Source organism: Balaenoptera ricei, chromosome 7 (genome assembly GCF_028023285.1).
Source record: "Balaenoptera ricei isolate mBalRic1 chromosome 7, mBalRic1.hap2, whole genome shotgun sequence".
Lineage (NCBI taxonomy): Eukaryota > Metazoa > Chordata > Mammalia > Artiodactyla > Balaenopteridae > Balaenoptera > Balaenoptera ricei.
In genome coordinates this window covers 119,002,962-119,029,484 of record NC_082645.1, presented here as the reverse complement: position 1 = coordinate 119,029,484, position 26,523 = coordinate 119,002,962, and the positions used below count along the sequence as shown (strand labels likewise).

The window sequence follows — 26,523 nt, the reverse complement described above, 5'->3', positions numbered from 1 at the left end:
CAAGCCTATTTAATTGCATCGTTTTGCTGTTCCACAATTTTTTCCTAAGTGCTGTAGAATATTCTCTGCAGGAGGGAACTCATGCTTTCCAAAGAAATTCTATAGGTCAAGAAAAGAAGGAAGAAATAAACAATAAAATGTGCTATGCTAAATCTAAATTCCAGAAAAGTATATAGTTATCAGTACACTCTACTAAACCAATCATTGTAATTAAACTGATTTATCATATAAATGAATATCATATATACTTATTTACCATTAAGTTCTACCCCTTGACTAAGCATATCACTAAACTCAGTAAATACTCAGAAGTGGAACTGTTGGATCATGTGATAATTGTAGTTTAATATTTTGAGGAAGTGTCATACCATTTTCCACAGTGGCTGCACTATTTTACATTCCCATCAGCAATGCACAAAGTTTCCAATTTCTCCACATCCTCACCAACATTTGTTATTTTCTGGTTTTTGGGGGGGATACCAGCCATTCTAATGGGTATGAAGTGGGTATCCCATTGTGGGTTTTTTGGGTTTTTTTAATAAATTTATTTTTGGCTGTGTTGGGTCTTCGTTATTGCGCGCGGGCTTTCTCTAGTTGTGGCAAGCAGGGGCTACTCTTCGTTGCGGTGCGTGGGCTTCTCATTGCGGTGGATTCTCTTGTTGCAGAGCACGGGCTCTAGGCACGCAGCCTTCAGTAGTTGTGGCACGTGGGCTCAGTAGTTGTGGCTTGCAGGCTCTAGAGTGCAGGCTCAGTAGTTGTGGCGCACAGGCTTAGTTGCTCCGCGGCACGTGGGATCTTCCCGGACCTGGGCTCGAACCCGTGTCCCCTGCCTTTGCAGGTGGATTCTCAACCACTGCGCCACCAGGGAAGTCCCCACCACCACCCCCTGCCCACCATTGTGATTTTGATTGCATTTCCTTAGTGACTAGTGATAATGAGCCTATTTTCATGTGCTTATTGGCCATTTGCATATCTTCTTTGGAGAAATGTCTATTCAAATCCTTTGTCCATTTTTAAATTGGGTTTTTGTTTTTGTTATTGAGTTGTAAGTATTCTTTATATATCTATATAGATTATTTAGATAGGTAGATATAGATAAATATATGATAGATATAGATATAGCTATATTCTTTATATCCTTATCAGATAATATGGTTTACAAATATTTCCTCTTATTCTGTGGGTTGCCTTTTCACTGCTGATAATGTCCTTTAATGCACAGAAGTTTTAAATTTTGATGAAGTTTAATTTATCTATCTTTTCTTTTGTTGCCTGTTATTGGTGTCATACCCAAGAAATCAATGCCGTGAAGCTTTTCCTCTGTGTTTTCTTTTAAGAGTTTTATAGTTTTAGGTCTTACGTTTAGGTATTTGATCCATTTTGAGTTAGTTTCTGTATACAGTGTAAGGCAGGAGTCCCCAACTTTTCTGGCACCAGGGATTGGTTTCATGGAAGACAATTTTTCCACGGGGGTGGGGTGGGGGAGGGAGTGGGATGGTTTAGGCGGTAACGCGAGTGATGGTTTAGGAAGTAATGCAAGCGATGCGGAGCAGCAGATGAAGCTTTGCTAAGCTAGCCCGAGGCTCACCTCCTGCTGTGCGGCCTGGCTCCTAACAGGCCATGGACCCATACTGGTCCCCGGGGGCTGGGGAACCCTGGTGTAAGATAAGGGTCCAACTCTACCCCAGAGATTACAACTATACTCTATTTATCAAAGTCTGATATCAACTGGTACATGTGTAGAAAAGAATTAACACAGCAGGCCTGAGATGACAGTCATCTGTACGTAGAAAGACCTGCTTGCAAGACACCTCCCTGGTGTCTAGGAACTTAGATTTCAGGAGGGTTCCCACCAATCCTAGTAGTGATAAGGGTGGCTCACTGTGCCAAAACTGTATAAACAATGTAGTTTGTGCTGAACTTTCCTTCTGAGAGTCTGGAACTTTTGGTACATGCTAGACGGTGGGTACCTATGTGCCCAGCCTCCAACAAAAATATGAGGCACTGAATCTCTAATGAGGGTAGACAACATTTCATATGAGTTGTCATAACTCATTACTTGAGGAAACAAGCATGTCTTATGTGACTCTGCTCGGGGGAGGACTCTTTGAAGCTTGTGCCTGATTTCCTCCAGACATCACCCTATGTGCCTCTTCCCTTTGCTGGTTTTGCTCTGTATCCTTTCATTGCCATAAGTCATAGCCATGAGTACAACTATATACTGAGTCATGTGAGTTCTAATGTATCACTAAGCCTTGGGGGTGGTACTAGGGACCCCCGACACAGGACATTTTACCTTCTTCCCAAGCTACAAGGTGCTCAGAATAGTTGCAGTACTTAATCCTCTCTCAATTTATATGCTACTATTGTCATACATGTTAATTATATTAGACCCAATAAAATACCATTATTGTTTTATACAGTATTAGTTGATATAAACATTTTGATCTTCAGTACATCTGCATCTCTGACCTTTCATCTAAAATCACTGTCCTTCTTCCTAGAAAACACTCTTTAGTATTTTCTTTAATACAATGGGTCTTCTAAGTAACAAATTATCTTAGTTTTTAATTGAGTAAAAATATATTTATTTCATTTATTCTTGAAGGCTCTTTTCCTGAGTATAGAATCCTAGTTGGTAGAATTATTTGGTGGCTTCTGTTGAGAAGCAGATGTCAGTTTAATTGTTGCACTCTTAAGGTAAATTTTTTTCCCTCTAGCTGCTTTATAGATTTTTTTTGCTTTGAGTTTTCAAGAAGTTTTTCTGTGTGTGTGTGTGTGTGCATGTACTACCTTTTATTTCTCTTGTGTATCCCTTATTCATAAAGCTTTGGGGCTCAATACATGGTTTTGATTGACTTTCAGCAGCTTTGCATGGTGGTCACAAGGACCATATTCAGGCAGTTTTTCTGATGCACTGAAGCCTTACTTTTCCTGCTTGGGATTTGAAAGGGCTTTACTACATTTCTGGCTTAATTTTTTTCATCATTTAAAAATTTTTTTCAAATATTGTATCTCCCCAATTTTCTCCCTCTTCTTTTTTGGTTAAAACTCCAGTTGCACAAATAATTAGGCTTTCTCGGTACGTCTTTATGTTTCTTACCTTCTCTTTTGTGTTTTCCATCCTTTTACCTGTGTGTGTCATTCCATAATTTTTCTGACCTTTCTAATTCTCTAATTTGTCTAATATGCTGTAGAACCTATTAACTGAGTTATTCATTTAAGTAATTCTATTTTTTATTAATGGAATTTCCATTTTAAAAATATTTCCAGTTTTATACTAGAATTCTCAATGTCTTTTGTCTCCTTGAACATAATACATCTGAATTAATTAGCTTTTGCTGTGTAACATCACCTTAAAAACTTAGTAGCTTGAAACAATAACCACCTATTTAGCCTCTAATTCTGCCAGTTAGCAATGGGCTGGACTCATTTTGGTGATTTGTCTTATCTTCGTTGGGCTCACTCATGCATCTTTGGACAGCTGCCAGGTTGGGTAGGTTATCTGCTGATCTATGCTAGATTCTGTCACATGTTTAAGGGCAGCTGGCTGTAGGCTGGAATGTCTTAGCTATCCTCCATGTACAGTTGGTCCTCCGTATCTGTGAGTTCTGCATCTGCAGATTCAACCAACCTTGGATTGAAAATATTTGAAAAAAAAAATTCCAAAAAGCAAAACTTGAATTTGCTGTGTTCTGGCAACTGTTTACAGCATTTATATTGTATTTACAACTATTCACATAGTATTTACAATTGTATTAGGTATTACAAATAACCTAGAGATGATCTAAAGTATACGGGAGGATGTGTGTAGGTTATATGCAAATATTACGCCATACTACGTAAGATATTTGGGCAACCTCAAATTTTGGTATCCGCGGTGGGTGGGTGTGGGGGGAGGTCCTGGAACCAATCCCCCATGGATGCTGAAGGGTGGCTGTAGCCTCTTGTCCTCTAGCAGGCGCCCTGGGTGTCTCTATGTGGCTGCAGCAAACTTCCGAGAGAGCAGAATGATCAAGGGCTCTTGAGGACCAGGCTTGGGAATGGCATAACTTGTCAAAGCAAGTGAAAAGGTCAGCCCAGATTCAGGGGGTGGGAAAACAGACTCCACTTCCTGATCAGAGGAGCTTCCAAGTCACACTGCAAAGGGGCCTGGTTATAGGGAAAGGAGTAATTGTGGCTGTTTTTGCAAACAATCTATCACATACAAGTATGGTTTTTAAAAGTGTGTCTGGGGGCTTCCCTGGTGGCACAGTGGTTAAGAATCCGCCTGCCAATGCAGGGGACACGGGTTCGAGCCCTGGTCCGGGAAGATCCCACATGCTATGGAGCAACTAAGCCCGTGCGCCACAACTACTGAAGCCCGTGTGCCTAGAGCCCGTGTGCCACAACAAGAGAAGCCACCGCAATGAGAAGCCCGCGCACCACAACAAAAGAAAGCCCACGCACAGCAACGAAGACCCAACACGGCCAAAACTAACTAAATAAAATAAATAAATTTATTAAAAATAAAAAAGTTTGTCTGATAACTCAATTAGCTGGAGTCCCTGTGGGTAATTTCTATTACCTGGTGTTCATGCTAGTTTTCATTCATGTGGTCTCATTTCATTTATGATTAGTTATTTTTGATTGTGTACTCTTATATACAAAATTATTAGTATGTGCAACAATTCTGGTAGAAACAATTTGAGGCCTAAAATGATATTACCTTGTTCCAGAGGAGTCCTACCTTCGTTCCTTCTAGGCGCATCTGGCAGAACTGGTAACCCCAGATCATCTCAGTCTAACTTAGGTTCTGGAGCTGAGTTACAGTTCCTCAGAGGAACGACCTACTTCTGGTTCAATCACTCCTGGAGGAGAGTAACCCACCGGTGTCCCAGCTCTACTGCTGAGGCCCCACCTCCCTGGCTTCAGTGTTATCAGAAGGGTCCCTTAAACTCCTAGCTGTCCCACCTGCAAACAGTACTGGGGGAAAGTGGTCCCAAACAATGGGCATATTTCCCTGAGACTAATCTTCTCTTACACTGGCCAAATAATTTATAGTATCTTGACAGTTCTCCAGTGCCTTCAAGCAGATGTCTTTATAGTTATTCAGCTTTTCTAACTGTTCTCCATGGAAAGTTGGCTTTACTCACCTGGACAACTATAACTGGAAACAAATCCCCAACCATTATTTTATAAACAGGGATTCTATGTTTGTGTGTGGTAATTTAAAAATACATACACAAATTCTTTGATACACCTTTCTTCAAAAGCATGGACTGCACGTAGTGACTTGCATCTGATGGAATGTGGCAGAAACGACAGAGTGTGACTCCTGAAGTTAGGTCACAGAAGATACTGCAGCTTCCATCTTGCTCTCTCTCTCTCTCTCTGATGGCTCTTGCTCTGAAGAAGCCAGGTGTCATGTTGTAAAGACACTCAAGCAGCCCTATGGCAAGGCCCCTGTGGTGAGAGACAGAGGCCTCCTGCCAACAGCCATGGGAATGAGCCATCTTACAAACAGGTCTTCCAGTCCCAATCAAGCCTCCTGATGACCACAGCCCAGGCCAACATCTTGACTGCAACAGCATGAGAATCGCTAAGCTAAAACCACCCAGCTACGCCATTCCTGAATCCTGGCCTGCGAACTCTGAGATGATAAATGTTGTGTAAGCCACATAATTTTGGGGTCATTTAACATTACCCCAAATAGTTTTGCATTAATAGTTTACAAATACAGTATGCTTGTTTTTAGCTTTTATGTTATTTTATTATTTTCAATATATTATTTTTATTTGAAAAGAAAATGGAATCCATAGCTTAAAATGTTTACTATTTAAATACGAAAGGTATGACTGACTTACCTCTTATTGCTTCTTTCATACCTAACCGGAAGCAGAGTTTTCCAAAACAGAGGAAGTCATCCTCACAATAGCATTAACAGACAGGCCACTGAGAGAGCCTTTATGATGCATTCTAACCTCCTGAAGAGCGTCTATGATGTGATCTCTGTGCCAAAGGAAGACACGCATGAGCATCTGCCCTCTCCAAAGCAGCACATTCTAGATATGGCTAAGGTACTGAAAGGAACGGTAGTTTACATACAACTTATAAAACCACTTAAAATGTAATTGTAGTCACTACCTGCCAGCTTTCGGATGTAGTTCAGCCAGTCTCTTCATGATCTTGGTAAAGCTACCCAGGTTCAATGTATTTGGAGGTACAAATTGAATAGGTGCATCAGGTAGTAATTTAGTGGATTCAATCTGTCTACAATTCTTCTTGATACCCTAAATAAACATTTTTAAAGTTTTATTTAAGTCAGTAACGATTACATAGAGATAATCCAGCTTATTCTAAATTTAAAAATTACAAATAGTAAAATCAAAATTCCTAAGATATTTACTTTGATTTGGGATTATTTTTTCTACCAAGTAAATTTACTTGAGATGTATTCAGGGCTATTTATTTAAAAAATGCCAAATACATGATGAAGTATAATATACAGGCTATGTCGAAATCAGCTTTTCTCAAACAGGATTCTCATCTGATCCACGGAACACAAAAAATGATGTTAACTATTTTCTCAATTTTCCCTAAGATAGGACATAACTATTCCATTCTAGATGCATAGGAGAGAGAGTCATTTGCTATATACAATGGGTATCTTAGGCTTAGGGCATGAAGGCTGAATTCTCTTACCCAACCTGACAGAAAGGCTGGCCTACAAGGTAATTATATGTACATATTTATATCGTATATTCTATATCTTATTTACTAAATGTTTAATGTACACAAACTATATGCCCAGAACATGCTGGAGTCGGGGTGGGGAAACTAGTGCTATAAAAAAGAACCTCCATCACTTATGTATCTTATAATTCAACTGAAGAGACAAAATTAAAATGATCAATTAATTACTATTAACCATGAAAGTAGGATATAAATTATATGAAACCACTGTACATCCCATGAAAGTTCAACAAAGGAGGAGCTGCTACTTGCAAACCTAGATGAAAAGTCAGGGTAAGATATACAAAATATTACATCTGTCACATCAGAATATTACATATTTTACTTATTTGCTTATTGCCTTATCTCCTTCATTAGATTTAAGCTCTGTAACAGCACAGATTTTTGTCTGTTTTGTTCATTGCTACTTTCCCAGTGCCTACAATAGTGTACACAGTTGGTGTACTGTTTACTGAATAAATAAATTTTGGGATACAATAGTTTAAATAGTAGTTGAAACCACAGAGAGGATGGGTTTCCCAAGAAAGAGCCAAACTGCTAGTAAATAACAGTAGCTACTATTTACGGAGTACATTCTCCATGACAGGCACTGTTCCAAAGAATTTTCTGAATTAAACTCATTTAAAGCTCACAACATTTGTGAGGCAGGAACACTTATCCCCATTTTATTTTTTATTCTTTTTTAATAAATTTATTTATTTATTTATTTATTTTATTTATTTATGGCTGCATTGGGTCTTCGTTGCTGCATGTGGGCTTTCTCTAGTTGTGGCGAGCGGGGGCTACTCTTCGTTGCAGAGCATGGGCTTCTCATTGTGGTGGCTTCTCTTGTTGCAGAGCACGGGCTCTAGGAGCGCGGGCTTCAGTAGTTGTGGCACTCGGGCTCAGTAGTTGTGGCTCGCGGGCTCTAGAGTGCAGGCTCAGTGGTTGTGGCTCGCGGGCTCTAGAGTGCAGGCTCAGTAGTTGTGGCGCACGGGCTTAGTTGCTCCGTGGCATGTGGGATCCTCCTGGATCAAGGCTCGAACCCGTGTCCCCTGCATTGGCAGTCAGGTTCTTAACCACTGCGTCACCAGGGAAGTGCCTATCCCCATTTTAAAATAAGGAAGCTCAGACACAGAGGGCAGTAACTCGCCCAGCCCATGAGTAGGTATCAAAGCCAAGTTATGAATCTGTTGTTCTTAATCATCACTACCTCTTATTATAGACAATAAATATTTTCTAAATGAATGAATATAATGAAAAAATGTTGAGAATCTGAGAAGAAAGGTGACAAGAAACTGCTAGAAAAGTAAGAGTATAGTTTAACAAAGACAGCAGTAAGAGCTGCCCTGTCCACACACTCTAAGACAACATACTCCTACCCTAGCCCATGGTGCCCTATTTATTTATGACACATAACCTTCCCTCTACCAACTCCATGACCTGCTTCCTCAGCTAACAAGACCAAGAGTGGTGTTACCTGAACTCATGAACACCAAAATCATGGGTTGGATCAGATTCCCTGTCTAAAGAATGTGGAATTGGAACACAGAGCAAATGAGTTAGTCAAATGATAACAGGAGCTTGAACTGAAAAGTACTGTAGAGTTAGAATTAAGCAAAATAAAGCCTAATGGAGGAAGAGAGAAGTCATGAGCAGACAGAGAAAGCCAGCGTGCAGAGAGAAACAGGAGGATGGAGCTTACAGGGATGCAGAGGCAAGAAACCAGGGGCACTACCTGAGAGAGGCAGGGAGGAGCCATAGCTCCCAAATCTCCAGCTCAAGCGCCCTTGTAGCCTGACTGCAGTTTGTTTCCTTCCTTCCTATTGTGGATTGAGGTTATGCACCAAAAAACCCATCCTAAACACAAAGTGTCACTGAGACGAAAGGAAAAGAGTTGAAAGAAAGGAATGACCGGCACCAAATAGACTAAGTGGTCAAAAAGAAGGTAGATAGGGAGAAAGACCAATAAAAACATCACTAGTGACTATAGAAAGAGCACTGTAAATAAAATTTTGGAGATTGGGGTCAGATTATTAGGATGAAGAAACAATCAAAGAAACCCAGACATTGGGTATAAACTACTTGTTTGCGAAGTTTGGCAGGAAAAACACAGAACAAATAAGGACGGTAACTTCAAAAGAATGAAGTCAAGTGAAAATGTTGTTCGGATTAAGAAGAGTTGTGCATAACTGTGAGTGGAGAAAGGTCTGTGAGTAAAGAAATGGCACTAATGGTACAGAAAAATAATGGGATAACTCCAGGAATTAGGAAAGGACGGGGTAAAGGACATAGGGAAAAGAGATCCCTTTATCTTATTCTTAAGGAAAAAAACAAAATTCATTTATTCAACAAATATTTATTCTTTCATCCATTTATTAAAAAGGAATTTTCTCTGATCTGTAGAGTCAAATTAATTCCAGTAAAAATCCAAGGACTTCTTTAATAGATAGTGACAAGCAGAATTATGAAATTTATACAGAAAGGCAAAGAGACTAGAATAGCCAAAATAAATTTTGAAAAAGAATGAAGTTGGACTTACTATTTCAAGACTTACTATAAAGCTATTATGATCAAGACAGTGTAGTACGGGTGGAAAGTTTAAGAGCTAGAAGAGAACAGAGAGTCTAGAAATAGATCCACACAAATATGGTCAACTGATTTTTGACAGAGGCACAAAGATAATTCAGTGGAGACAGGATAGGCTTTTCAACAATGATGCTGGAACAATTCCATACACAAAACAAAAACACAACCAAAAAACCAAAACCACCTCAATTCATATCCCACACATTATAAAATTGACTCAAAATCTTTGTGACAATGGGTTATGCAAAGATTTCTTAGACACAACATTAAAAACACAAGTTAAGGGACTTCCCTGGTGGTGTGGTGGTTAAGAATCCGCCTGCCAATGCAGGAGACATGGGTTCGATCCCTGGTCCAGGAAGATCCCACATGCTGCAGAGCAACTAAGCCCATGTGCCACAACTACTGAACATGTGCTCTAGAGCCCGCGAGCCACGACTACTGAAGCCTGTGCACTGCAATGACCAAGCCCATGCGCTGCAGCTACTGAAGCCCACGCACTCTAGGGTCCTCATGCCGCCAACTACTGAGCCGGCATGCTGCAACTACTGAAGCCCGCACGCCTAGAGCCCGTGCTCCACAACAAGAAGCCACCGCAACGGGAAGCCCACGCACTGCAACAAAGAGTAGCCCCCACTCGCCACAACTAGAGAAAGCCCGTGCACAGCAACGAAGACCCAACACAGCCAAAAAAACCACAACAAACAAACAAAAAAACCCCCACAAGTTAAAAAACAAAAAATCAACAAATTGCAATTGGTTAAAAATGAAAACTCCTGCTCTGAGAATGACACTATTAAAAGAATGAAAAGACAAAGTACAGGCTGGGAAAACGTATTTGCAAATTACATACCTATCTGATAAATGATTTATATTCAGAATATAAAAAACTCTCAAGAACTCAGTAAGAAAATGCATAAAGCTAAGTGAAAGAAGCCAGACTAATAAGGCTATATAATATTCTACTCACAGGAGATTCTGGAAAAGGTAAAATTATAAGAACAGAGCACAAGAGAACGCTGTGGAAAGATGGAACTGTTCTATACCTTGATTGTGATGGTGGTTACATGCCTGTGGCATATGTCTAAACTCACAGACAGCAAAAAGGGTGAATTTTACTATATGTAAACTTAAAAAAATCTATGGAATGCCTATAGGATGCCAGGCATTTTGCTGAGCAGTGGAGAGACAAGAGTGAATAAGTCAACCGTATCACCTTCCATGTGGCGTTTAAAACCTCAATGTGGTAAAGATGAGAGCATGCATAATAAAATGACTATATTTTATGGTTTGAATAATTATGAGATGAGGTTAGCTGTGAAAAAAAGAATGATGAAAGTGTTAAGTAGCTACTTATAGAGTAACACTATCCAAGAATAAAGAGATACAAAGACTGAAAAGCATTGGCAGAGAGCCTAGTTACAGAGAAACGTTGTCTCTCTGCGGCTACGCCTGTAAAGATCTGTGCTTCCTCCAGGGACGACTGGGGTTGTACAAGAGCAGGTTAGGGCGGATCCACTGTTAGAAACAATTCAGACTAATGTCCTTATTCCCACTTCAAGACTGCTGTCCTAGAGTTATTTGTCCGACAAAGCTACTTATCGCAGTATAGTGTATATATGAAGACCATTTAAGGGCTTGATCAAGAAAACTAACCTTTTGGTCAAAAGGGAAAAACTCACTGTCTTGCTCAGATCCCAGCTGCTGCCTCGGCCTAGTTCTAGGCAATCTAGAAATAGAGGAGGCTGAATTGATTTCTTTGCTGATGTTTTTCTCCAAATTATTGAAACTAACTTTATTTCCATTTTTGGACGAAAGTGGTGATGTATATTCTCCAGGAGTTTTGACAAGCCGCACATTTACTGATTTCCCATTTATTTCTATACCATTCATTTCTTTCACAGCCAGCTTTGCATCACTGTTTTTTTTTAAAGCAAGAGATGCATATCTAAAATATAAAAGCAGAAAACCAAAAGGTTCTTTGTTAATGACTTTAAATGGCCTCAAACTTCATTGTGTAACTACTGGCTAGCATGTATCTTTTATAGGAATAACTGCTCTTAAAAATAAAAGTTACTATACTTACCTTGGGATCAGGAAGAATATTAAGATAACTAAATACAAAAAATTAAAGATGGGAAATAAAAGGTAGTTAGTATTTCTTCTGAATTATCACCTGTTAATTTTATATTAAAATGTAATGTAACATTTGCAAAGCTGATATATGACACAGTTGCACAGATTAGTGTTCTCGGGACAACTGGTTATCCATACCAAAAAATTAAAATTAATCCCTATACACAAACATAACCTCCAGATACAGCGAAGGCGTAAAGGTGAAAGGCAAAATTTAAAAACATTTAGCAGAACACAGAAGAGAATGTCCTTATGGCCTTGTAGTGAAAAAATATGCAGTCCAAACAGAGTTGGAAAATCTAACCAGAATTTTGGCCATAAAATTGAGAAAGCTGGGCAAGAGCCATCCTTCTGAAAGTGCCAGCTCCAGATGGTGTCAATGGAAGGATATATACCAAATCTGAAGAGCAGTTGCCTTCAAAAGATGGGACTATGGATAAATTTTTATAACCTCCTTACACTTTTGTATTTAACTGTACTTCCTAAATTTCCACACAGAATGTATAATATTTCAAAGTAATAAAAAACCATAAAGTTTCCTTTTTTCCAAAGGATTCAACAAGACACTAAAAGAATCTTTCACATCAAGTAATACTCCTAGGAGTACAACACTACTTTAATATAATGAAATATATTAACAATATATTAATTAACAGGTCCAAGAAAAGCATATGGTCTTAAGTGAATCCATTTAAGACAAAATTAAACACTTATTTTTAATAAATTTCAACCCAACTACAAATAGGATCCTTTTTTAATTTATAAAGATTTTCATATCTGAAATAAAGAGCTATCACTTTTTGTGATAAAATAGTAAAGGCATTTCCATTAAGCTATCACCATTCTTATTTGATACTTTTGAATGTTCTGATAATGTCACAAAACAGGAAGTAACAACACACATACTGGAAATGACTATATGTAGATGATATAGCCATCTACCTAAAAAATAAAAAAGCATCAACTAAAAAGTAATTAAAATAAAAAAATAATAAAATTAAATATAATTTTCTGAGTACCTACTATATGCCAGCCTTTATTTCTACTGGTTTACTTATTTATCTCATGATAGTTCCACAGTAATGCTATGTAGGTACTATTATTATCCTCACTTTATAGATAGAGCCTCAGATACAGAAAGGTTAAGTAACTTGCCCAAACGTATTCATCACGTTACTGACGAAGCTGAGACGTGAACCCAAGCCATCTGCTGTAGAGCCCGTTCTCTTAACTAATGCACTCGACTGCCCCCATGAAATGGTATGAAACAAGATAACTGCAGAAAAATCAATAACTCTCCTATATCTCATTAGTAACAAGTTAAAAAGTATGATGAAAGAAAGATTTGATTAAGAACAGCACCAATTAATGACTGTAGCTATTTGTCAACGTGTATCCCTCTACTAGGCTGGGAAACGCCTGCGGGAATGGCGCCTGGCTTAATCACCACTGTGGTTCACGTTCAGTACAGAACAGACCTCTGTTAGAACCTAGGGCATACCCAGTAAATGTACATTCATTGAATCTGGGAAACATACCTGTAATTAGGAGAAGAATCATAAATTGAAATGTCAGAAATTTCGTATTTCTGGAAATGAGACCTTAAATCAGCCTAAAAGAAGATAAATAAAAGTTTGTGAAAGGTAGAAAAACAATCAAAATATGAACAATTAACAGATTTGAAAGTGAAGCTCAAAAAATAAATCCTGGCATACCTCAGACACTGAAGGGCAGAGACCACCAACATGTATCAAGTAACCTTTATCTCTTCGTAAGGGTTCAACATTCTTCATTTCTGCTTGAAGATAAACATACAACAGAAGATAATCATTACTTTATCAATATTTTTAAGAGAAAATGTGAAAATTGTTAAGTATTTTATTTTTTATTATCAAAGAGATTATTATAAAGGTATTAGCAAATATCAGCACTAGGTTGAAGATTAAGAGCTTCGAGTATAGTTTCAAGATTTCTGGGCTTTAATCATATGTTAAAAACAAAGAGGTTGGACTGATTGATATTTAGTCTCTTGTGGCTCAAAAATGGATCAATAAATAGTTAGTCCTGGCTGCCTGATGGAAACTGAGAAGCTTTTTCTGTTCACTATGTACCCCACACCTGCAAACTGCCTGATGAGGGTTTAGAGGAAAAGAACACCTGAAGTGAATACTGATGTTGGACTAGAGTACGGAGAGAGAATGGTGGGCCTCTATCTACTAACTAAATCTTGGATTTAAGCTTTTAGCAGACAGTTTTCTGAAAGAGAAATGAACATTTTAAACTGATTTACTCTTAAAAAAAATGACATCCAAATGGCCAATTTTCTCATTTTTCATATTTATAAAGAAATACAAACAGGAATAAAATATTAAAACAGTGCAATCCTCCAAAATAATACAGAAGAAGACAAGCGCTATTTTATAAATGAGCTAGGTTAGGATTTCTTGGTAAATTGTTAAGAACCAACCTAGTGTAAACTTCGGATCCCCTTTGTCTTGTACTATTTGATTTTCTTGTATTCCTGAGAAGTCAGCTCCTGTCAGGTTCTCTTTAGCATCAAACCAGTCTTCACTTACTTCTCGGTGATTTTTGGAGTCTGAGAAATTGAACACACTTAGCAAGGAACTATGTACAATGTTTAACCGTGAGAAATTATCTGAGTGATCTGCTTCCCAGTTTTACTTTAATTAACACTGATTCCTAGCTTATTAAAAGCCTTACTTTTCTGATTTTTAATTATCCTTTATTGAAGAAGAGATTTATCTTTATAGACAGAATAACAGTGAACATCTTTAAAAACGGGTTAAGCCGTGCTGCAAGTCTTTATTTCAGTAAAAAAGGAGCTTTCTCTTCTCATTGAGGACAAAACTAAAGAAAAAACCAAAAAACCCATACAATTTACAGAGATACAAATTGGACAGAAAAAAGAATTTTCAAAATGGAAAACATGAACCAGAAGAACAAAAGTCTGTATTATTATTTGGCATTATCAGATATATTAAGTAACCTTAAAGATATCAAATAGATACAATAAGAACATACTTCACATTCATAATCTGAATGATGCCATTCAATTAAAAATATTTAACTTAACAGATGGGCACGAGGGATATTTTAAATCTTATTATCTGCTTTCTGGCAATGACACAAGACAAACATTTTTATACTGACCTTTATCATCAAGTTTTAGTTGACTAAAGTCTATATCTACGTCACCATTTTTTAAACCATCCTCCTTGGGTGATGTATCTTGTTTAGGATGACTATTGTCAGGTAATAGAGACACCTGAGGATTAAAATAATAAAAACAACAATAATAAATAAGGAGTAACAGTTATTGCACTCTATGTGACAAGCATGCTTCACTGGCATTATTTACCCTCACAACAACAAAGGCTATGAGACAAAATCATTATTGACCCAGTTTATGGGTGAGCAAACTGAATCTAAGTAACCTGTTGCTTTATGTCTGTCACACAATGAGAATTATGATTTGAAACTAGTCTATGTATAGTGACTGTATGCTAACACCACCATTATTTAGCAAAGTGTGGCATCCACACACTAGAAGTACCTGAGATGATTTTTGGAGCTGCACATGTAAGTATTTTTCACATTAACATCAACAGTTATATATTTAACGTGTGGTTATATGTACCTTTCATTTATGGGGAGTGATACTTCTTTCTCATACATAATAATAAGTTACTCTTCACAGATTAATTTTTTAAAAGAGGAGAATCATTTAAAAAATACAAAGCAAATAACATTATAGGTAATACCTGGCTATGAAAAATTGTGAAGGTGGTACATAAATAGCTGAAATTTAGAAACACTACACTATACGATGCTGGCTTTCATGCGTAACTTAATTTAGTAGGGTGGGTATTAAAATGTAATCCTAACAAAGTAGATATTGTTTTAGAGCCAAAATTAAGATTATAAAAATGTTATATCTGCATCTTGTACTTTTAAAAAGATTTATTGTTCTGCCCAAATAAGCAGGTTACACCATTGCTACCTTTACAATGATGAAAAAAATAAAAAAAGTAAAAAACAAAACCCCTCCAGAACATTATATATCATTAAATGGACAAGCTGTTTAAGCAAACTATGTAAGAAATTTGAAGATATAAAAATCTGGTTTTAGACCTGTTAATTCTTTGTGGATAACTGAGATTTTCTTTTCTTAAAGATTAGAACAATGGAATAAATGATTTGCTAAAGTAATTTACTTTTAATCATTTATCTTAATAGAAAGGAATATAAATCAATCAAATATTTATTTCACTTTTGGCTTTGGGATGCATCTTATTGTTTAAGACTACCCAAATAATAATATAACCTCAGGGTTAAGACTAAAGTCAGAAAGCAGAAACAAACTTCAGGGGACTTCCCTGGTGGTGGCGCAGTGGTTAAGAATCCGCCTACCAATGCAGGGGACATGGGTTCGAGCCCTGGTCCGGGAAGATCCCACATGCCGCGGAGCAACTAAGCCTGTGAGCCACAACTACCGAGCCTGCGCTCTAGAGCCTGTGAGCCACAACTACTGAAGCCCATGTGCCTAGAGCCCGTGCTCCGCAACAAGAAGCCACCGCAATGAGAAGCCCGCACACTGCAATGAAGAGTAGCCCCCGCTTGCCACAACTAGAGAAAGCCCGCACACAGCAATAAGACCCAACGCAGCCATAAATAAAAATTAAAAAAAAAAAAAAAAGAAACAACCTTCAGTTTTCCTACTCCATTGACAATGGAATATAACTCATGTTTCTCTATCACTTCACAGTTTGCAGAGTGCACTTACACAGACTGTCATCTGACAAACATTTCCTTGGGGGAACAAGAGAGATTAAGAAAACCTATGAAAGGCACTTAAAAATTATTTTCATCATTTCAGCAAAGGAGGAGTGAAAAACTTCGCCCTGTCTAAAATAAATGGGGGAAAAAAATAAATGGGATATTATTATTTTAACTAAGTAATTTTGGCTGCGTTGGGTCTTCGTTGCTGTGCGCAGGCTTTCTTACCCAACATATACTACTGACATCCGTTTGATCAGGACATTATGCTCCTTCTAATCAGTTATATCCCTCAAATGGTAGTACACAAAATAAGCCAGCTGAGTGAAAAGAAGGATGTGAGAGCTTCTAAAAATTATAGTTTACTTTGTGCAAGCCATAAGATTAAAGATTTACACTTGTTGAACTACTCTAAAAAAATCTCACTTGAGAGAGTGTCTTTTTCAGGCTCGAAGAACCATCAACATCACGGGTACTTTGATTATCTAGTTCAGAATCTGCTCCTGAAAAGCTAAACAGATAAACATTTCATTAAAGCATTTATCAATGTTCTGAATAAGGACCAAAACACAAAACAAAGTTAGCTGAATTAGCAATGTTTAAGATCTAATGAATTCTAAATTAGATAAAAACGTAACTTACGTATGTGATTCTTCTTTCATTAGCTGGAAAGAAAGAGAAGGGAAGAAAAAGCTTTTAGCTTAAAATGTTTTCTGTCTAAATGAAGTAAAAATTTTATTCCTAAAACATAAATACATACCCTGGAAGCAAAAGCAGAGAAGGTAGATAATAATTTTGATTCTACCGACAGTGGAGGCAGCTCTTCCAGTGGTATACCCTTGTTTATCTTTTCTCTCAAATTCACATATCTAACTTTCACGTCTTCTAAAACTGACAGTAGAGCTGATCCTAATTCCTTCTTAGTAGAATTACTTGATAAATTCCTGTTCAAAAGTTAAGTTCACAAAACTAAATTATTTAGGCCCAAGCCACCCATTTAAAACTAATGTCAAATTATACACTTAATTCTAACTCTACTAGATCCCTGAAATTTTTTCTTTTAAATGTTTAGGAAAAGACAATGAATCACAGAAGATGTGTTTTTCCAGGGGCAAGATAAGCAATCCTCAGTATACATACAAGCCAGACAGAATGTGGTCGAACGTCACAAAAACCCTCCAACTGACTTCATCCAAACTTGGACTTTATAAAGAAACCCTGAATCTGTCTTTTTACTGGATTCATCACGCCAACATGCACTGTTGCCTCTCCATGAAATTAAAATGTACTACTTTTTAAAGTCTGTTACCCCTAGGCCAGTTAACAAACCCAGTTATAATCCACCCCTCTTCTGCCCTTTAAAAATGAAAACTAAAGAAATTTTCTAGAATAAACTTAAAGTTAGTGATAAATTTCTAGGAAGATACAGATTTAAAATTAACAATCACCTATAACTATAAATAGAGAATAACCTTTAAAAATTGTGAATCACTATGATGTACACCTGAAACATATAACACTGTAAATCAACTGTACCTCAATAAAAAAGCAGATAATAAACAAACAAACCCTAACAATCACCTATTTAATCCTTCTCTATTTTCCATTACAAGTTTGTAAATATCACTGCAATGGTGATGACACATTTGATAGTGAACATTTAAAAGGTGCAACTCTGCTTTGATGGCTCTCTGCATTATTTGCTGACAGCACTTTGATGGCAAATTCTTCTCCATCTCTTTAGAAAGTTGAGGTTCCCTTTGAAATAAAAAAATTGGATTAGGTAAGATTCCAAACATTTTTCTGTGTTAATGACATACCTCCAGAAACAGATTTAAAATTTCTTACATTTCTCTGTCAAGTTTAAATCAATTTCTACTAAAGATGGAAAGGCTGCAGAAAACAAGGATGTCAAGAGTCAATGCTAAATATATTCTTTGTAGGAGTTCCCTGGTGGAACAGTGGTTAAGAATCCGCCTGCCAATGCAGGGGACACGGGTTCGAGCCCTGGTCCGGGAAGATCCCGCACGCCACGGAGCAACTAAGCCCGTGCGCCACAACTACTGAGCCTGCATTCTAGAGCCCACGAACCACAACTACTGAGCCTGCGTGCTGCAACTACTGAAGCCCGCGTGCCTAGAACCCGTGTTCTGCAACGAGAAGCCACCACAATGAGAAGCCCGCGCACCACAACGAAGAGTAGCCCCTGCTCGCCGCAACTAGAGAAAGCCCATGTGCAGCAACGAAGACCCAACGCAGCCAAAAATAAATAAATTTATAAAAAAAATAAATATACTCTTTTTAGAATTCAAGAGAGTAAATAAGTCTCAAATTCATACTTTATTTTACCAAGAAAAGAATTCTAAAGTAAAGTACTAATTTATCCAGAATCAACAGATTTTTCAACCTAAATCAAGCACTGGCCAGCATTTTTAAAAGTTATAAACATTCTGGAGGAAAACTGTTTTTAAATGTTATCTTTTAAACAGAAAATATAATTTACATTTTTCTTAATAATAATAATAATGCTTATGTTATTATAAGCAAATATTTTGCTGTTATAACAAAAAGCTCCAAAATCACTACTTCTTTGAATGTTAATAGTTCTTCCCTTGCTAATACCTGCCACTTCTAACTATTCTCGATACATCTGCCTCTGGAAACCAACTCTTCTATTTAATTTTATAGGACTGGATACCAGATCAAACTCATTAGAAGAATAAAGGATGAATGAAGGAAAAAGCAGATGATCTCAGAGCATGAAAACCAATTTGACTTCTCAGAGACTTCTCCCTTTCCTCTCCCCCACCACCTGGTTCTCCATGGCTGCAAAGTAAATTATACAACGAATTAAAATCAAGATTAAAATATCCCAGTAAAAGTATTTACTTCTTCAAATATATGATGTTTTCCAAATGTGCTATTTTGTTTTGGACTACAGGGGATCAAATGAAAAAAAATGAAAGTAATTAAATCACAGTGTGGGTTTGGGTTGGATAAATAAAGATAAGATGCCATGAGTTTTTCTGAAGGAATTATTCAGACTGAAATCTCAGTAGGTGGAAAGCTTTAACATTCTACATTGTTCTAATATTTATTTCTTTCAAGGCAAATGGCTGAAGCAGACGATCTCTTTAAGTCCCTCCTGGCTATTATTCAATATGGTTTACGTACCCTACACAAATGGCTGAAGCAGATGATCTCTTAAAGTCACTCCTGGCTATTATTCTATATGGTTAAGTACCTACACGAAAAGCAAATTACTATTTTGATTATTTCCTCATACGTATCTGCAAGCTTGTATGTTTGACTTACCTTTCAGAATGTTTCTTTAAGTCTGTGAAATCAAATGTTTTCCTTAATTCCAGGGAATCCTGAAAACATGATTTAAAATCAAATTAGACATATACGACAAAACAATAATACATGTTGTATCTGGTAAGATGTAAAATCCAACTTCTAACTGACTTTGTGGCAATAGCTGCCAACAGAGAAGAACAGAGTTGGTAGCAATCTATTCACCTTTTTCCTTCATCCAGCATTTTCTCACAAAAGCCTCAGAAACCCCTGATATAATTCAATGAACCAAAACATTTACATTAGCCTACAGTGCCTCTTTATAAAGTCAAATAAATTTTTATTATTAGTCATATTGGTTTTACCTTATTCAGGAAATTTCCCTTAGGTTTTAAATTGTCAACGGAGAGAGATTTCCCCAAAGATCCTTTTGTCATAGCCATCTGTGGATCTTCATTATCTTGACTGTATGCCCAATCTGTGTTACATGCCACACTTCGTTTCTCACTTTGCCACTCACCAGGCCATTTTTTATTCATCATTGTTATCTCAGTGTTGCTTGATGTAGATACTACAGAAGATCTTGCACTCGTCGCCCTGCTTGTTGTGAAACAAGCCCTAAATTCAGTGCTAACATCCACTGTTTGATTAACTGTGACTGTACAACTTGGTACATCTGTCACTGATTTGGGACATGGTCCTTCCATATGGTGAAAGCATGCTTTATTTGTGGTACTGCCATTAGCAGCTTTTAGGGAGCTACCTTCTTCTATTGCCTGGTTATCTCTGATTGCAGACCTTGGTAGAGTAACAGAAAAATCTAAGGCTGGGTTAGGGGTGTTTTGTAGGCTTTTATAACGTGAATACCCACAGGCAGAAATTACTGAATCATCAAAAACAGAGGTCCAGGAAGTTTGACAATCTTTACAGGGCTGGAGTAATGTCTCTAAATCTTTGTCTTGTGGTAATGTGCTTGGATTTTCAAGGTGCTGTAACATTTTTTTCTCAACAACTGAATTTCCACAAAAATCTTTACTTTTAGTTATTTGAGACTTCACTTTGCCAGTACAAATTTTAGTTTTTAATGCTTTTTGAGGGTTCAAGAAACCACTCTTAGATTGAGATTCCTGGTGTTCAAGAGGACTACTCTTTAGTACAATTTCATCAAATACTGTGTGGTACATTAAACTAGTGTCTTGTTCCATACACTTTCCATGTTTTGGTTCATGATATTCTCTTACCATAACAGAATTCTGAAATCTGGAGACATGAGGTGAACCTTCTTGTCCATAAACATCAGCTGAATCTAAAGAGGTGCTAGAATTACTTTTTAATTTAACATGATTATCTTCTAGATTGCTAGCACAATTAACTCCATAACCTGAACTTCTCAGTCCCAAAACTTCCAGATTAGATATGTTTAATGTCTTCGTTTGGTCAAAAGGTAAATGGTTATTTATATATTCTTGTTCTTCCGCACTGTGATATTCCTGCTGTGAGTCATCATCTAGATCACGCTTTTGCACATCTTCAGGAGTTTCTTTATAATCATCATCTGAAATCTTGTAGATTCTTTCCGAGCCAACAGTCTTATTACCTCGATGATTCAAAATACCAAAAAACACCTCCTTTCTTTTCTGCATTTCATAATCTAATTCTGAATTTAAATGAATAAGACTTTCATTCTTCAGTTTTGACTCTGAATGATGTATACAGTAGGTTTCATTCAGGAAAGCGTTGTCAATACTACCTTCAAACTCACTTGACTGAGAGTGAGTACTCTCTATCTTAGTATTTGGACTCACAGTAAAAGATGGCTCCGATAACTCTATTTTGTCAATACTGCTGATTTCTTTGTCATTAGCTCTTTTTTCTAATGCCAAGGAATCCCAGTCATTATCAAGAAAAGTCAATTTGGCTTCTTTACAACCATTAGGAGATAACAAATCTTCTTTCTTACGATTAGAAGGCTCATCTGATTTAAAAAAAAAAGGATAAAACGTTAGCAGAAACATTACAGAATTTAAACCCAAGACCTCAGATGTAATCTGGCCTAAGCTCTTCCCAATGTAGGAATATACTTTTTACATTATCCATAACAAATATCCCTAAATAGTTGCTGCTATGGACTGAACTGTGCCCCCCTCAAAATTCATATGGGTTGAAACCCTAACTCCCCATGTGGAGACGGGGCCTCTGGGAGGTAATTAAGGCTAGATGAGGTCATGAGGGTGGCACCCTCAAAATGGGATCAGTGCACTTATGAGAGAAGAGACACCAGAGAGCTTGCTCTCTGTTTCTCTCCACCACGTGAGGACACTGCAAGGCGGCGGCCATCTACAAGCCAGGAAGAGAGCCCTTACAAGACCTGACCATGCTGGCACCCCCATTTGGACTTGCAGCTTCCAGGACTGTCGAAAAAACAAATATCTGTTCTTTAAGCCACCTCCATGGTATTGTGCTATAGTAGCCCCAGCTGACTAAGACAGAAGCTAAGATTCTTCTTGAACTCTTTCAGTGGCAAAGCATTTACTATTTAGAAGGCAGTCATTCCCTTTGTAATCTTTGGGTGCCTCCTAGTGTCCTAATATCAACCTTAGGCACTGCAGAAATAAAACGAAGAAGACATGGGTGCTGTACCATGCTGCTGATTAGCAGGTAAATGCTTAAGAAAGGAGAAGTAGACGTCAGAGAAAACTGTACATTTAAAAAGTGTTTTGAAACAAAATAGTTATTTTAGGCAAATTAAACAGCACTACAAAATTAGCTGGGTGAAAAAACAAACATGGCATTTTCAAGAAATTATAAGCCAGCTTGTCTCGAGTGAAATAGCTCTAAGGGAGTGAAAGGAGCTGTGAACAGAAAGAGGCCTTTTATGATGTGTTAAGGAGTCTGGTTCTTATCCTAAGGCGGAGGACCACTGAAAGCTTCTTAAAAGGGTAGTCATGTGAATGCAACTGAGTTTAGACACCTCTAGCAACAGTAAGAATGAAGGCTTGAAGGGGGAGACTGAAGGGAGACAGACCAAGAGTACAGAAATGGGACTGGAAAAGAAGAGACTGGTAAAAAAGTTCCACAACTGACAAGACTTGGTGGTCAATTAGAAATGGTAGATAAGGGAGAGAGAGATTAGTGGCTTTCAAATACATATTTTTTTTCCTTAAGAACACAATCAGAAACACGTTTTATATCAAGATCTAGCATATATGTGTCTGTATAAGTGAAACAAAAATTTTACAAAACAGTAATTACTCCAATTATGTCCAAAGTATTCTGCTATTTTCTAGTCTATTTCATTTTATTAAAAAAAAAAAAAGCTGATTACAATCAGCTAAGCTGATTTCATGATTCATCAATTAGCTACCACCTGCTTAAATATCTTTCTAGGATAATGCTAAGGGTTACAGCTTGGTATTACAGATGAATGGGAATATCTGGTGCTAAAGAGATAGGGACTTCATGAAGAGGAGATTTAGAAGATGAAGAGGTAAAGCAAGGGGCTGGGGAGGGAGGTGGAGGGAGAAGATAATGAATTCAGTTCCAGGCAAGTGGAGTTTAAGGTTAGAGATAAAACACCCAGATGTGAATGTCTAATAAGCTGTTATAAATATGGGGTTGGAGCTAAGGAGAGTAGGGTCAGATACAATTATAAACTCATGTGCTGACTGTGTTTTTCTTAGAGATTTGTAGAGGAGTTCATGATATATTCTGGATACTAGGTGTTTGTTTTTCACATTTATTATATAAGTGACTTTCCCCCAGTTTATTGGCTATCTTTTAACTTTTTAAAATATTTTGTCATGCCATGGGCTTTCAGATTATTTAGTTAAATGAATCAGTCTTTTCTTCTCTGACTTCTGGGTTTGTCTCTCTGGCCTTCCCTACCACATGATTGTAAAAGTATTCTTCTATAATTTTCCAATTCTTTGTGTGGGTGTATGTGTGTAACACTTAGCCCTTTCACACTATGTAGAATTAATGCTTCTCTCTAGCATGAGGTAGGAATCTAACTTAATTTTTTTCCAAAAAGGATGGTCAGTTGTCCTAATACCATTTGCTGAAAAATCCACTGTTTCCTGTCTGACTTGAAATAGCATTTTTATCACATTCTAAAGTCCTCTTAATAGTTACAACTACATGTATTCATAAGCATATAAAGGTTAGTCAGCTTGCTTTTTATGCCCTTGTTGATTATTCTCTCTTCTACCATTATGACAGAAAGAGAAATTTTAGATCCATGTGAAGAAAAAACATACACAACTTCGGTAGCAGAGGTCAACCTGCCCACTTTCTACTTATTACCCTGAAGGCAACTGTACCTGTCAGTAGTTCCTGAAAGCCTGCCTGGACAAAAACCCTCTCTTCTGGCTCACCTTCTCTCTCCTAAATCTTCCATTTACCTGAGAGATCCTATGTAGGCTGCCCATATTTACCAAAAATCACCTGAGTCATCTGTCAAGATAAAAACATGCTGAATCTTACCTTACTGGTAGGAAGGCTTAAGATGTAGCAACACTGGAGAGGGAACTATCAAGTCTAATTACATTTAATACCACCTTCCACCCAGAATAAAGCCAACTGGACTAGCTGCTCACCTTTCTGGATGTTCCCATTACTGTGGTAGCCTTTACCAGAAGCTGTCTCAACCACTGCAGTGGCCTGCATCACTCAAGGACGTATATCCTAGAAGAAGTATAAATATTGAACTGTTATTATACTCAGCATTATATTTTAAAAACTATTAGAAAAACAAGAATCTGACAAAGTAGTAATTATAGTCAAAGATTCTAATATCAAAGGCCTAATAAACAAAACGTGTAAGACACTTGAATAACTTTTTTTTTTTTTAATTTATTTTATTTATTTATCTTTGGCTGTGTTGGGTTTTCGTTGCAGCGCGCGGGCTTTCTCTAGCTGCGGCAAGCGGGGGCTACTCTTTGTTGCAGCGCGCGGGCTTCTCATTGCGGTGGCTTCTCTTGTTGCGGAGCATAGGCTCCAGGAGCGTGGACTTCAGTAGTTGTGGCGCACGTGCTCAGTAGTTGTGGCGCACGGGCTTAGTTGCTCTGCGGCATGTGGGATCTTCCCGGACCAGGGCTCAAACCCGTGTCCCCTGCAGTGGCAGGCAGATTCTTAACCACTGCGCCACCAGGGAAGCCCTGAGTAACTTTTTTTAAAGGCATGAACAGACAGCTACATAAAAGACTGTATTATTTAAACAGACAAGACATATTCTTCTAAAATTTCCAAGGAACATTTAAAAACCGTGTTACGGGGCTTCCCTGGTGGCTCAGTGGTTGAGAATCTGCCTGCCAATGCAGGGGACACGGGTTCGAGCCCTGGTCTGGGAAGATCCCACATGCCGCAGAGCAACTAGGCCCATGAGCCACAACTACTGAGCCTGCACGTCTGGAGCCTGTGCCCCGCAACAAGAGAGGCGGCGACAGTGAAAGGCCCGCGCACCGCGATGAAGAGTGGCCCCCACTTGCCATAACTAGAGAAAGCCCTCGCATAGAAACAAAGACCCAACACAGAAAAAAAAAGAAAGAAGGAAAGAAAGAAAGAAGTCAGGAGCTCTTTAAAAAAAACAAACAAAAAAACCCAAAAAAAAACAAAAAAAAAAAAACCGTGTTAGGCTACCCAAAAAGTCTTAATCCAAAAAACAGAGTATTAAAGGCTACAATGTGACCCTATTTATGTCAAACCCAAAACAAAAATGTTTCCAAAACAAATTGTAGACTTACTAAAAACCAATGACATGATAAGTCCCTACAATGAAATCTTTCAGCAACAAAAAGGAACAAACTACTGATATATGTAAACTGGTGGATTAATCTCAAAAACATTATGCTGAATGAAAGAAGGCAGACAAGAGATCACATATTGTATGATTCCATTTAAATGAAATGTACAGAAAAAACAAATTTATAGAGACAGAAAGTAGATTAGTGGCTTTGTGGGACAGGGGATGGGAAGAGGGGTTAATGGTATCATTTCAATTTTAACATATGTGCCGCTGAAGCGAGCACAGGAAGGGTTAACTGCAAATGGGCATAAGGGATTTTATCAGAGGAATTAAAACGTTCTGAAACTGACTTATGGTGTGACGGCTGCACCACTTGATAAAGTGACTAAAATCACTGACTTGTACATTTGAAACGAGTGAGATATATTTCAATATATCTGTTTTTAAAAAGTTAATGACAATGGTTCTTTGAACCCAGCTGCTACATGAGGAAGCCCAAGCTGGTCACCTGTCAGAAAACCAAGGCACCCTAATGGACACATGAGTAACCCCAGAGAAGACCAGCAGAAGAAATGTCCAGCCAACCCACAAAATCATTTTGAGCCTTCTGGCTTCTAGTTATCATCACTGTCTACACGCCTAAAAAGCTGAAGTACTTGTCAAGGGATTCTGGTGACCAGGTATTACAAAGGTTCCTGATGAGTTTGAGAAAAAAAAAAAAAACTGATTTTGTTCTAATTCTCAATGGACTATTTCAATCGATGATCCTGAACAAATCCCCAAGTTTACTCTCCCTGTTCTACAATGAGAAGACATTACAAAGCAGAAGAACTCACTCCTTGGAGACAGTATGTCTAGCTCTGAAACCTGATTTAGACACTTAATATTAACAGTGTGAAAAAAATTAATGACAATGAGAACACGGGACTTCCAAAATACATGGGACCTGCCCAAAGTTATAGCCAAAAGAAGTCACAGCTTTAGATTCTTATTATTCAATAAAACTAAAACAAATGATTTAATAAGCAGTCAAGAATCTAGAAAAGAACTAAAGTCTTTATTTCAAAAAGTTGAGGATAGAATTAGTTAAGACAAAAGAAAAAGTGGCCAATTTAATAACAGTAAAAATGATAACTAATACCAAGAGCTATTCTTTGAAAAAATGAATTAAAGTAGATAATATCAGACAAATCTCACTGACAGTACTGAAACAAAAGCTAGCAATGAGAAAAGAAGCATTTTAACAA

The 26,523-nt window shown here is 37.6% G+C and overlaps 1 protein-coding gene across 1 annotated transcript; it reads right to left on the bottom strand.

The window, feature by feature from the left end:
* Positions 1-80: 80 nt before the first annotated feature.
* RBM44 (RNA binding motif protein 44) lies at positions 81-24,198 on the bottom strand. The gene is made up of 15 exons (XM_059927511.1): positions 24,129-24,198; positions 19,899-21,508; positions 19,552-19,610; positions 17,818-17,994; positions 16,997-17,180; positions 16,879-16,901; positions 16,663-16,747; positions 14,611-14,725; positions 13,907-14,035; positions 13,155-13,234; positions 12,978-13,051; positions 10,960-11,251; positions 6,127-6,272; positions 5,847-5,991; positions 81-99 (listed from the first exon to the last, which is right to left on the bottom strand). Exons 1-14 carry the CDS (start codon positions 24,196-24,198, stop codon positions 5,868-5,870), a joined length of 3,168 nt encoding a protein of 1,055 aa, XP_059783494.1. The 3' UTR covers positions 81-99; positions 5,847-5,867.
* Positions 24,199-26,523: the final 2,325 nt, after the last annotated feature.

Bases quoted from the DNA above. Each gene is read 5' to 3' on its own strand.
- RBM44 (XM_059927511.1), bottom strand. From the start codon at position 24,198: ATGCAGGCCACTGCAGTGGTTGAGACAGCTTCTGGTAAAGGCTACCAC. The intron at 19,611-19,898 runs GTAAAACCAATA...TCATGTTTTCAG, and splicing joins AGGGAAATTTCCTGAATAAG to GATTCCCTGGAATTAAGGAA. The intron at 17,181-17,817 runs GTGATTGTTAGG...ACTTTTGAACAG, and splicing joins AATAGAGAAGGATTAAATAG to GAATTTATCAAGTAATTCTA.